Raw genomic sequence first — 13632 nt, 5'->3', positions numbered from 1 at the left:
TACCGGAAAGGGAGCACACTTACCTCTCTGCAGACAGCGGCGATCTGTGCTTCATCCATGCAGGTCTCTGTCACAACATCAGTAAGCGATCCCCCAGCAAGGTACTCCATTACCACAAACAATTCATCTCCCATCAGGTAACTAAAAAACAAGGAAAAATACACAAAATACATGCGCGTTTTTACTTTCACACCACTCTGCGCTGAAGAATTTAAATGTCAGACTCCCTAATCAGGAAGCTAGAAAGCTGGAAGCTGTGAGGGCCAGAAAGAAAACCCGCCAGCTGCAACCCCACAGTTGAGGAAAGTAACTGACAGGCACTAGGACTTTTCTGAGTGATTTCAGAGCTAGCCTACAATTGTAACTTGATCGTTTCAATTAATGTAACACTGTAAGGTAGGAATCATTTGTTCTGTTTTACAGATGAAGAGATGGAGGCTTGAAGAAGTTACTCATCCAGGTTCACATAGCTAGTAAGTGACAGAACCAGAATCAGAAGCCAAGTGTAATGGATTCCAAAGCTATGGCTTATCTCACCTACCCTGCAATACCCACTTGACATAGTACTTTCAAAAGCAGGGCAACAGACCTAGAAAATTGATTTTTATGAACATGGCCTCCATTACTAGGGCTAAAATCTAAAAATGTATTATCTTTTTCCTATTCTAAATACATTTAAATGTGGAAATAAGAAAATCACCTATAATCTTTTATCTCTACCACAATCACTATTTTAATTTTCATTTATTTTTCAATTCTTTCATTTGCATATATGTAACTGCTTAACAATCCCCATATAATCGTAGAATATAATTTTCTATCCTGCTCTTTGTTCTATTATTTAACATCCATTCTTAAATGAGGTTTTGACAAACTATTTGCCCATGAAAGACAGGATCTAAAATAGAAACATGATCTGAAAGTTTAAAAACCATGTGGCCAGGCACTGCTGTCAGTCAACACATGAATCATAGCTCATTTCCTTAATGTTTCTGTTTCTGATCATTTGTAATTAATATAAGCACCAGCAGTAATGTCTTTCATTTAACTGCTCTCCCTTACTTGCCAGGTGATATACATGTAGAAAAAAGCCTGCTAAAGTACAATGTACCCCCAGCCTTTTTTTTAAGATTTATTAGAGAGCTAACGAGTGTGCGCACATGGCGGGGAGGGTGAACAAGGAGGGAGGGGCAGAGGGAGAGAATCCTAAGCAGATTCCCGCACTGAGCATGGAGCCCAAGGCCTGGCTCTATCCAGGCTTGATCCCATGACCTGGAGATCATGACCTGAGTTGAAACCAAAAGTAAGACACTTAATCAACTGTGCCACTCAGGTGCCCCTGCAATGTGCTATTTTTTCTTTTACTTCTCTTCCTCCTTCAAGCTTACTTATCAACACTGACACCTACTCTGATCAAGTGCCTGAGTAAGCTCCAAACCACAAGATGTAAAATTTCTACTTTTCCCCCCCACTGTTTAAGAAATAATTATATTTACCTGTCCAAGAAGTTAACTATGTTGGGATTCTTTAATTCTTTCATCACCAGAATCTCATTAATGATTAATTCCTTCTTTGGCTGTTTCTGTAAATTAATCTGTTTGATAGCAACCTATGATGGAAACAAATTAAAAAAAAAAATCAGAACAAGTCTCCTAATTCTCTCAGAAAATTACAAACACCAACCAGATAATGATTTACTTTATTGTGTATCTGTTACATTATACAATGAGACTGTAATTTACTGACAGGTAATACTTTTACTTCCACACTGCCTATGAACAATACTTTGTAATACTTAGAGCCTAATTACTTCAAGATTACTCCTGAAGCTGATTACCCAACTCAAGGTCATACCAATGCCAGGAATTAATCCTCTTTTCATTCCAAGCTGGAAAAATAATTTTTTAAAAGATCTGCTTATTTATAAAACTCAGTACATAATTTCTTCTTTTTTCCCTATTAAGAAAAGTGCTATAAAATACATAGAGTAATTCTTTCAACATATTAAACTGAAAAAAAGATTCCCATTGATTATTCATAGGTTTATCTAGTTTCCTCTTATACTAAAAGCTAATGGTAACACCCAGAAGTATGAAAAAGTAGCTACCTCCTGTCCCAATGCCACATCAGTAGCAGTGAAAACTGTACCAGAAGCCCTAGGGGGAAAAAAGACATACCAGATTTAAGGTTTCTAAATCACTATCATTTATGTATCTAAAGACTTTATACTTAGAATAACTAGAAAGGGATTAAAGAACATTTAAGACTTAACATTTTTATAAAGGAGTAAAAGCAAGCACAGAAGGGGAAAAAAAATAAGAAAAAGGCAATCCTCCTAGCTGAAACTTGTTAGAAATTTGTCATAAATATACCTACAAAAATGTAGGAAAAAGATAAAGGAAAGAAAAAATACATACTCATGGATCTACATCCATGCTTAAGAAACAAAAATCAATGAATAAATTTGAAGTCCTTGCACTGCTTCCCAAAGGCATCCTTCCATGCTCCCAAAAGTAATCGGTGTTTGGTGTTTATTCTGCAGTTGATGCGCATCCATTCCATGCATCTGTCTACACTTTATGTCTATCAATGGCCTAGGTGTGTATCACTATAAAATATATTCAATGTAATTTTGACAACTTCTTATAAATGGCTTCGTTTTATATATTTTTCTGCAATTTGCTTTTTAATTTTTTAAACTTTTTTATTTTATGTTTTGAGATCTGCTTTCTTAATTTAACACTGGATTTAGGGTGGGTCTTATACTTGCTCCCTCATTACTATTATTTATATTATTCAATATATTAATGGATATATTGGATAAATGGATATATTGGATAAATTTATCCATCACATGCTCAAGAATATTAAGATGATTTTCAATTTTTGTTATTAAACCAGTTATGCAACGAAATTTAGTTCTTTTTTTTTTTTTTTTTTTTTTAAGAGAGGTAGAGGTGGAGGAGAGGCAGAGGGAGAGGAAGAGAAAGAATCTTAAGAAGGCTCCACACCCAGCATGGAGCTGCATGAGGAGCTGATTTCACAACCCAGAGATCATGAGCTGAGCAGAAATCGAGCCAGATGCTTAACTGAATGAGCCACCCAGGAACCCCACCTAATTTAGTTTTTAGAACAAAATTCATAAAGAGGTTTTCAAAAAAGATTTAAGCTCTCTTTCTAAATTCAAAGAATACTATCCAGAGAATAATAATAAAAATTCAAAATGTTCATTTGCTCCCAGGCAACAGAAACAAAGTTTAGTTTAAAAACACAAATTACTGGACAAAATCAGATCAGTAGACTCAAACTTCAATACTCAATAATGTGATTAAATACACAATTTTATTAGGCAATAAAATTGCCTATCATCTTGTAGTAAATGTTCTTATTATCTTTTTACATATATTTGGTAGTCAAAAAATATATATTTGGTGGTCAATTTTTCCATCTAATCTCTTAAACACCAATGGGAAACAACATTTAAGAAAAAAACAATGTACGTCATTGCTCAATAGGTCAATTTTGTAACAGCAGGTAGAAATAAATACATTACTTATTTACACAAATCCAGGAAAACCACGCATAGAATGCTCTAAGTGCTCAATGTCAACAGGCAGAAGAGATACACTATACACCCAGGAATTACTATCATACTGTTTAATACAGTCACCAATACTTACCCTTGCCCAATTTTTTCATATCTTGTGTATTTTTTCTTAGGGTCACCTATGCTCACAATAGTTCCTATTTTAAACAAAAAACAACAACAAAAAGTTGGAAGCTCTCAAGCATTTCAAATTGTAAACTAATATCATGACTTCTTTTAATAAACTCTACTGATTTCAGAACACTGGTTTTCAAACACAACTTTCAAACACAAGTTTCAAAAATTACGTATGCTGGGGTGCCTGGGTGGCTCAATGGGTTAAAGCCTCTGCCTTCAGCTCTGGTCGTGGCCCCAGGGTCCTGGGATCGAGCCACACATGCAGCTAGCTCTCTGCTCGGGAGGGAACCTGTTTCCCTTCCTCTCTCTCTGCCTGCCTCTCTGCCTACTTGTTATCTCTGTCAAATAAATAAATAAACAAAATCTTAAAAAAAAAAAAATCATGTATGTTTCAAACACAGAACACTAAAGAAACTTAAGAAAGTAACAGAAGCAAGAAGACATATTATTTCCATGAGGTTGGACCTCCTAGCTAAGGTCTTAATTATCCTTTTCTCAAAAATGAACACCTTAAAATGACCAACTGTGTTTAGTCTGCCTAAGAATAAAGGGGTTCTCAGGATGTAGGATGTGCAGTCTTAATCGAGAAGTTGGTCATTCTACTTTTCATACTCCACTGAAATGTATTAAACTAATGGTAAATTATGAAACTACTTATTATCAGAAATAATATATAAATGATATCCAAATAAATAAGCCTAAATGGCTTTTTTGACTCTTCCCACATACCTTCTATCTTCCAATATATTTAGGAAACCACTTATTTCTATAAAGATTACTCTACTTTAGTATTAACTAATCATATCTGTTTTAGGGAAGTTCACAAAGTCACAACTAAGCAACAGTTTTGCGATTAGTATTTGGACATAAAACTATAATATATTCTTATTACCACCAAGCCAAAACATGAGAAAACCATGCTAAGTTTTCACTTGCTCAAGGAAAAAGGAGGTATGATCATATTACGGAAACTCACACAAATAACCCAATTTTATATAAGTATCCAATCTAAGGTCTACAGCCACTTTAGCTACTTTTCTTAGTACTTTTCCGTGATCCTTGATCCCTCTATGTCAGTGTTCTTTATAACTATAGTTGCTGTAGACTTGTAACTGGACATTCTTGCTACCCTCTCCCTGGCACTGTGTACATTATTTCCAATGGTTGACTCAGGCCAATGACAGTTAATGGATGAAAAGGGAGAAGAGAAAAAAAAATCATTTAATGTTTGCACATATATCTATACAGGAAGGCCACATTGTTTAGTTTTTTGGGAACACTTTGTATTCTCGTATTGAGAAACTATAAGTATATATAAATGTATACAAATCTCCTTTGATAAGTGTTCCAACCATAACCCTCAGATTTGGCCCTTTGGGAAAAAGTGTTGCTCCCGAAGGTACTTATCACTGCATATATTACCCAACAGTCAATACATAATAAACAAGCAAATCAGAGTATGAATTTGGCTTTACTAGATTTTAACGGAAGTGACCTGTTCCTAAAAGGAAACAATTTATAATTTATGTCTTTTTATTCTTTAAGATTTTATTTATATATCTGACAGAAAGAGAGACAGAGAGAGGGAGTAGCAGAGGCTGAGGCAGACTCCCTGCTGAGCAAAGAGCCTGATGCAGAGCGGGATCCCAGAACCCTGGGATCGGCACCTGAGTTGAAAGCAGACACCCAACCGAGACACCCGGGTGCCCCTATAATTGATGTCTTAAGCCAAAACACAGGGTATAAATTAAAATCCATCTGAGCCAAATGTGTCAAGAGCTGTTAACAATTTAAGAATAATGTAAAATAGGTAACATACTTAGTTTCTCCATAATCTCTTCATCTGTCATTTTGGTCTTCTTTTTCTGTTTGTCAGAAGACTTGGCACCGCTATCAACATTAGAATCACCAACTGGTGCAGGAATAGGGTCAATTACAGACCGTGTATAAATCTGCAGAGAGACAGCTTATTACTGAGATCCGAGGCAAAGTATTTTTAGGTATTCTTACTTGTACACGATTCAGTTCTTTGATTTTTAATCAAAACTAGTTTTCTCCAGTGTTCTAAAGAATGAGAATAATATTTTCAACTTATCTTAATAAAAGACCTGTAACGAAGATGAATAAATGTTAAACACTTTTGACACATGATGTATAGATTTTTAAAGTCTGTCTAGCAAAACACCAGATCTCTGAATGAAATTTAAGTTTAGCCAGATCTAAAAGGATATGCCAGCATTCTTACTACAAAAGAGAAATAAACAGCAGAATTACAGAAACCATGATGTTGAATTAACTATTAATTCTCATAAAAACTTTTACCAAAAAAACCCCAAAGAACAAAAAAACCCTTTTACCAAGGATGATTTTTACCGTTTCATTTTATTTTTTATTATTTTTAAGCTTTTTATTTAAATTCAATTAACATAAAGTCTATTATTGGTTTCAGAGATAGAGGCCAGTGATTCATCAGTCTTATATAATACCCAATGCTCTACCATTTCATTTTAAACAGCCAATTCTAGGAGGTAAAGCCAGAAAACAAAGCCCTTTACTGTTAATCAGGACCCAGCAGCAGCAGTCTTCAGAGTCCTCCCTGCTGATTGTGCCAGCACTCCACCGCACACCACCTTCCCGCACTTTCCTTGTACTGGCAGAGGAATACAGGACTCTTTCTCTAAGATCATTATTTTTTTTTAAAGATTTTATTTATTTATTTGACAGAGAGAGATCACAAGTAGCCAGAGAGGCAGGCAGAGAGAGAGAGTGGGGAAGCAGGCTCCCCGCTGAGCAGAGAGCCTGATGCGGGGCTCGATCCCAGGATCCTGAGATCATGACCTGAGCCGAAGGCAGAGGCTTAACCCATTGAGCCACCCAGGTGCCCCTAAGATTATTATTTTTTAAACTGTTCCCTATCCGGTTGGAATTTCATTCTCTGTAGCCTCCTGAATGACACCAAGACTTTAAGAGAAATGTAAAGTGGGAGATTATCTACACAATTTGGGTAAGAAGTAAGATTTAAGTTTTAGATATAGCAGTTATCTGCACTGAGAAAAATAGAGAAAGCCAGAGAAATAGATGAATTCTCTGGAAGAGAAGGGGTAATATAGAAAGGAGAAACAATGAGGTAACTACTTTAACTTTTAAGGAAGTCATTTAATTTTAATTAAAAAAAACAACAACAACAAAAAACCTAGTTTTTGATTAACGATTTTTAGGTAAAGATCTCCTCATCAGATTTCCCCATACTGAGGGTTTTTGGAAAATTAATCACTGGCAGACAACTACAGACTGCCGTTTCTTAAAAACACACATGCCCTGACAACCACAGTCCAAGTACCCAGACACGCACTGATTTTGTATGATCTGGTCGTGGGGCAATAACAGGAGGAGCAGCCTCTTCATCATCATCATCTTCCTCTGTTACTACTGCAGAAGTTTCTGATCCCTTGGTACTCAGCTGTATTAATCACATGAGCAAAGCAAGGAAGACAAGTCAGATATAACAATAAACATACTTGAAAAAATGTATTTCTTTAATAGCTCATTTCAAAATGATAAAACCTCATTGGTTCTAATCACTTAAAAAGCAAAAGGAATCCTATAACTTATAGAAAAGTTTATGAAATGTTTACAGTAAGTACCAAGTTTTCTTAAGAGAAAATCTGTACCTTTTATATGGACAATTTTATGTCCCTTAAGTCCTGAAAGGAACCAATCACTTTGTTTGTTAAAACCAAAAATAAAGATCCTGTAGGATTTGTGTAAGTCAGAGTCATTTTTGGTCATTTAAGACAGCTAGATTCACCTTCAAAAATGGTGATTGAAGAAATAAAAGATGTTAATTTTTATAAAGAGCTTACTACATGCCAGGTGTGTGCTAGGTAGGTACATTTCTTATTACCGCACTATGTCTTCATAAGACTCAAAAGAGATTGTTTCCTCCTAATTAAGGGAACTGTTTACTTAATATGGGATCCTTATTTGCTTAATCAAGTGGCTAGCTTAAAACATATTAAGCATTTATTTCTGATGGCTGTAATTTATTTTAGAAAGCTAAATAAAAACTGAGATTTGTTTTGAGTAACTTAAGTTAGAACAAGAGCTACAAGAAGTAATATATTAACTTACTGCTGGTGTTCCAGAAGGGAAGCCATCTTTCTCTGAATACAAAACAGAAAATAATGCTAAGTCAACAACTCAAAAAAGAAAATGTCTATATAATAAAGAAAAGGAAAAAAAAACAAGAGGAAGAAAATACAAAGCAGAGCAAGTAGAATGTTCTTAGACTGATTACATTTGAAGATGAAGTAAACCTAGAGAAAAATGACAATACCTGTAGTCAAATATGAATTTATGTGAGACTGTATTAACAAATCTCAAATCTTTTTATTTTTTTTTATTTTTTTAAAGATTTTATTTATTTATTTGACAGAGAGATCACAAGTAGGCAGAGAGGCCGGCAGACAGAGAGAGAAGAGGAAGCAGGCTCCCCGCTGAGCAGAGAGCCCGATGCGGAACTCGATCCCAGGACCCTGAGATCATGACCTGAGCCGAAGGCAGCGGCCTAACCCACTGAGCCACCCAGGCGCCCCACAAATCTCAAATCTTAATGGAACTCTGTAAATTTACTAAAAATCACTGACTTGCATACTACAAATGGGTGAATTTTATAGCATTTGAACTACATTTTAACAAAGTTATTAAAAACATTTGTAACTATATTTCTCCATGTGTATATATTAAAACAGAAGTTTATTCATAGCAACACTTTCTCCAGAAAAAAAATGGTCTATCTAGAAACTTAAAGCAACTATTCAGACAACAGCGACTGTGAAAAGGAAAATACTTGGCATAAATTTTGATCAATAAGAAAGCATATTCCTAAGGGCTAAACACAGTTTGTGAAGACTAAACATTGAAACATTCATTCTGGAGTTTAAAAGAGCAAGTTTTGTTTTGTTTTACTTTTCAATAGGCCCAGAGACTTTTACATTTTTATACATATATATAATATCTAGCAATATATGCTAAGTAAGATCATTAACTAATTATGTATACATTAATATTATTTAACATATACTATACATTAATAAACATATACAACATACTTATATTTGTTATTTAAGTATATAAATATATATTTATAAATATTATATTAAAGGTATATAGTTAATATAACTTTAACATATATATGAACTACATAATATGAAAAATAGGTGAAAAGAATATACCATTTTCTGGTCAAACACTGATTTAAAAAAATTCTAATTTACAGATGTACTGACACAGAAGTTCTAGGGACAAGTCTGACCTTTTGCTAAGGATACAGAGATCAAGATCTAACTAAAAAAATCAAGATCGTTTGTCCAAGTGCTATTTTTTCTTTGAGCACAGCCCATATTTCTGTGAAAATGTAATCAACTGCCATTAATTAATACTACATGTATGATTTTAGGGGTCAGAGAAACATAAAGACACCTTGGGGACGTAATTAGCAAAATCCATGGGTCCATGGGTCAACAAATAAATTACAAGGAAAACAATGTGAGAATCCATGTGAGGGAGCCTAAACATCAAAAGAGAATCAAGAGATACAGCAAACAACTATATTGCATGGTCTTTATTCTGACCCTGATTTGAACAAATAAACGATTTAAAAAAAAAAAAAACCCACTATACTCCAATTCTTACCTAATGATAATCTAATTCCAAGGTATAAAAATCTTCATTCTAATGCTTATTTTATGTTTGTATATTTGATAAGTTTTAATTTTTGAATGGACTTAAACATTTTTTACTTCAAAGTCTGTGTATTTAAATATGCTAACAATGCTCCTCCTGTCCTACTAACAATAAATATATTTCTAGTATGAACCGGTCTATAAATCAGCGCCTTTCTCTTTTATCGCTGGGAGTCATTCCAAAGCAGTGACATGAAAAAACAAACAAAAGACCAAAACATCCACTTTTGGCAAAACTAAGAGACTAACATACTCCCCAGACTCCAAATTATGCATAAAAGCTGTTCCAATTAGTTTACAAAAGGCAGATCTACACAAGGACAACAATAGAGACAGGAACCATACCACAGCTTTTTACTTTTCCAGAAGCAATCTTTTTATCTAGGTGTGCTTCCCAATTCTGCAATCCCATTTGAATCAGCCTTTTACCACAGTATGATGTCTTACCAGGAGGAGTAAAGCTCAGATATTTCTGCTTCACTGTGTTGGAGTCATAGAACTTTAAGACATCCAGCACAGCCTGAGGATTCTTCTTTTGCTCTAATTTGGTGATGTTAGAGGTCTGTAATAATCGAGCCCACTGTTCTGGCATGCCCTAACAAAAAGATATTCAGAAATTAGTTGTTTTGAGTTGCTCCAATAAAATCAATTTCCAAAAGTAAAAGACAAAACACAAAAAACAAGTCAATCAACTGTAGCCTTGATTAAATTGTAAAATGTTTTTTTTTTTTTAGATCTATTTTGTGTAATTCTAACTAATGCGCTCAGTTCCCTAAGAAAAAGATACATCCAAACACAAACACTTTTATAAGAAATGAAAAGCACTAAGAATTCACAGTTAATACGTGGATAGAACAGTTAGCTTGAAACTGAATACTGCAAAGAAAGGTTTGGGTGCTGATACATAAATGAGTCCCAAATGGGTAAACTTACAGTGAATTCTCCAGTGACCGCATCAAAGCCAACATGAATGGTATGCTCAAAATCAGATGGAGGAGAAATTTCTGGCCGTTCTTTTTCCTTCTTCTTACTTCCTAGAGGGCATTCAAAAAAGAATCAGCTTATTTAAACAAGATTAATCAAGGTACTCACAAACCTGTTTCTCTGAAGAACCAATTAGGAACAAAGCTTTTTTTGAAGAAGATTTCCCCTAAAGACACTGGCTGATGGGAAACTGATAAAAGTAAAGTAACCTATTCTGTCTTCAAGCAGGGGTGGGGACAACCATGTCAGGGTCCTGATTAAAGAGGTACCTGGATTGACCCAGCACCAGGTCTGAATAAAAGAGCACACGACAGAATGAACAGCCCTTTAGAGCACTGGTTCTCATAAATTGAGGCCTACACTTCAGATACTGAGCAATCTGGAAAACAAAGTCTATGAAGTCCTATTTCCATTTGGCTCTATTAATCCCAAAAGAACAACTTACATTATTACCACCGACCACCTAGATAGTATAGACTGTATAAACAAAGAGTTTACAATAAGCATGCCACCTTTCTTTACCAACTCTAGCTTTTCCTTTTATTCAAGTTAATAACTGCTACATCTTTTTTTGTTTGTTTGTTTGACAGAGAGCTAGAGAGAGAGCACAAGTAAGCAGAGCGGCAGGGAGAGGAGAGAGAGAAGCAGGCTCTCTGCTGAGCAGGCAGCCTGATGTGGGGCTTGACCCCAGGACCCTGGAATCATGACCAGAGCCAAAGGCAGCGGCTTAACAGCTAAGCCACCCGGGTGCCCCAGTAACTGCTACATCTTAATGCTTCCCAGTTTTTCCATGGTTCCACCAATTATTCCTGACACACGTCTATCAATAGTATTCTCTGTAAGTACCCCCATCCCCACTCCTCAGATCTTCAGTAGTTTATCTAATCTGCAGTAGTTTATCCCTAGACTTCTGGCATAGTTGTCCTCCTAGCATATTCCTACCCTTTTACCCTTGCTAGAATATTTTCTGGATACTTTGTTCTCCTCTTTTTGGTTTACCCCTTGATACTTCTTGACCACATATATATATTTAGGTTGAAAATGCTTCCCCCCCTCAGAACTTCTTTTAATCTCTAGTGTTGATATTTAGAAGGTCAATGACAGAACAGAGTAGAGAGCCCAGATATGGACCCTCAACTCTATGGTCAATTAATCTTCGACAAAACAGGAAAAAATACACAGTGGAAAAAAGACAGTCTCTTCAATAAATGGTGCTGGGAAAACTGGACAGCTGTAAGTAGAAGAATGAAACTCAACCATTCTCTTACACCGTAAACAAAGATAAACTCAAAATGGATAAAAGACCTCAACGTGAGACAGGAATCCATCAGAATCCTAGAGGAGAACATAGGCAGTTAGCTCTTTGGTATCAGCCACAGCAACTTCTTTCAAGATATGTCTCCAAAGTCAAAGGAAACAAAAGTGAAAATAAACTTTTGGGACTTCATCAAAATCAAAAGCTTCTGCACAGCAAAGGAAACAGTCAAAAAAACAAAGAGGCAACCCAAGGAATGGGAGAAGATATTTGCAAATGACAGTACAGACAAAAGGTTGATATCCAGGATCTATAATGAACTCCTCAAACTCAACACACATGAAATAGGCAAACATATCAAAAATGGGCAGAAGATATGAACAGACACTTCTCCAATCAAGACATACAAATGGCTATCAGACACATGAAAAAATGTTCATCATCACTAGCCCTCAGGGAGATTCAAATTAAAACCACATTGAGGGGCGCCTGGGTGGCTCAGTGGGTTAAGCCGCTGCCTTCGGCTCAGGTCATGATCTCAGGGTCCTGGGATCAAGTCCCGCATCGGGCTCTCTGCTCAGCAGGGAGCCTGCTTCCCTCTCTCTCTCTGCCTGCCTCTCCGACTACTTGTGATTTCTCTCTGTCAAATAAATAAATAAAAATCTTTAAAAAAAAAAAAAAACCACATTGAGATATCACCTTACACCAGTTAGAATGGCCAAAATTAACAAAGCAGGAATCATGTGTTGGAGAGAATGTGGAGAAGGGGAACCCTCTTCCACTGTTGGTAGGAATGCAAGTTGGTGCAGCCTCTTTGGAGAACAGTGTGGAGATTCCTCAAGAAATTAAAAATAGAACTTCCCTATGACCCTGCAATTGCACTCTTGGTATTTACCCCAAAGATACAGATGTCGTGAAAAGAAGGGCCATCTGTACCCCAATGTTTATAGCAGCAATGGCCCCGGTCGCCAAACTATGGAAGGAACCAAGATGCCCTTCAACAGACGAATGGATAAGGAAGATGTGGTCCATATACACTATAGAGTATTATGCCTCCATCAGAAAGGATGAATACCCAACTTTTGTAGCAACATGGATGGGACTGGAAGAGATTATGCTGAGTGAAATAAGTCAAGCTGAGAGAGTCAATTATCATATGGTTTCACTTATTTGTGGAGCATAACAAATAGCATGGAGGACAAGGGGTGTTAGAGAGGAGAAGGGAGTTGGGGTAAATTGGAAGGGGAGATCAATCATGAGAGACTATGGACTCTGAAAAACAATCTGAGGGGTTTGAAGTGGCGGGGGGGTGGGAGGTTGGGGTACCAGGTGGTGGGTATTATAGAGGGCACGGATTGCATGGAGCACTGGGTGTGGTGAAAAAATAATGAATACTATTTTCCTGAAAATTAAAAAAAAAAAAAAAAAAAAAAAGGTGGTCAATGACATTTTGAACTACTGCTAAAAATTAATTGTCCATATATGCCTGGGTCTATTTCTAGATACATAATTTTGTTGCAATGATCTCTTTATCTTTATGCCAATACCAGCCTGCCTTGACAGTTGAAGTTATAAAAGTAAGCCTTGAGGGGGGCTTGGGTGGTACAGTTGGTTAAGCATCTTGCTGCCTTCGGCTCAGGTCATGATCCCAGGTTTCTGGGATCAAGTCCTACACTGGGCTCCCTGCTCAGTGGGGAGTCTGCTTCTCCTTCTCCCTCTGCTGCTCCCCATGCTTGTGCTCTCTGTCAAATAAATAAATAAAATCTTAAAAATAAATTTAATTTATTTTTTATAAACATATATTTTTATCCCCAGGGGTACAGGTCTATGAATCGCCAGGTTTACACACTTCACAGCACTCACCATAGCACATACCCTCCCCAATGTCCATAACCCCACCCCCTTCTCCCAACCTCCCCCCCCCC

At 36.3% G+C, this 13632-nt stretch overlaps 1 protein-coding gene across 1 annotated transcript in view; it reads right to left on the bottom strand.

The window, feature by feature from the left end:
* Positions 1 to 13632, bottom strand: part of PAK2 (p21 (RAC1) activated kinase 2) — an 88810-nt gene that overhangs the window by 20031 nt on the left and 55147 nt on the right. Inside the window, exons 3-11 of the mRNA XM_059391214.1 lie at positions 10402 to 10502; positions 9916 to 10063; positions 7856 to 7887; positions 7077 to 7184; positions 5544 to 5676; positions 3681 to 3744; positions 2108 to 2156; positions 1497 to 1609; positions 24 to 141 (exon numbers count right to left, since the gene is read on the bottom strand). Coding sequence (XP_059247197.1) covers positions 24 to 141; positions 1497 to 1609; positions 2108 to 2156; positions 3681 to 3744; positions 5544 to 5676; positions 7077 to 7184; positions 7856 to 7887; positions 9916 to 10063; positions 10402 to 10502 — 866 coding nt within the window. The remainder of the gene's footprint in view (positions 1 to 23; positions 142 to 1496; positions 1610 to 2107; positions 2157 to 3680; positions 3745 to 5543; positions 5677 to 7076; positions 7185 to 7855; positions 7888 to 9915; positions 10064 to 10401; positions 10503 to 13632) is intronic.

Source organism: Mustela nigripes, chromosome 2 (assembly GCF_022355385.1).
Source record: "Mustela nigripes isolate SB6536 chromosome 2, MUSNIG.SB6536, whole genome shotgun sequence".
Taxonomy (NCBI): Eukaryota; Metazoa; Chordata; class Mammalia; order Carnivora; family Mustelidae; genus Mustela; species Mustela nigripes.
The sequence above is the reverse complement of the archived record's forward strand: the minus strand, read 5'-3'. Positions and strand labels throughout refer to the sequence as shown.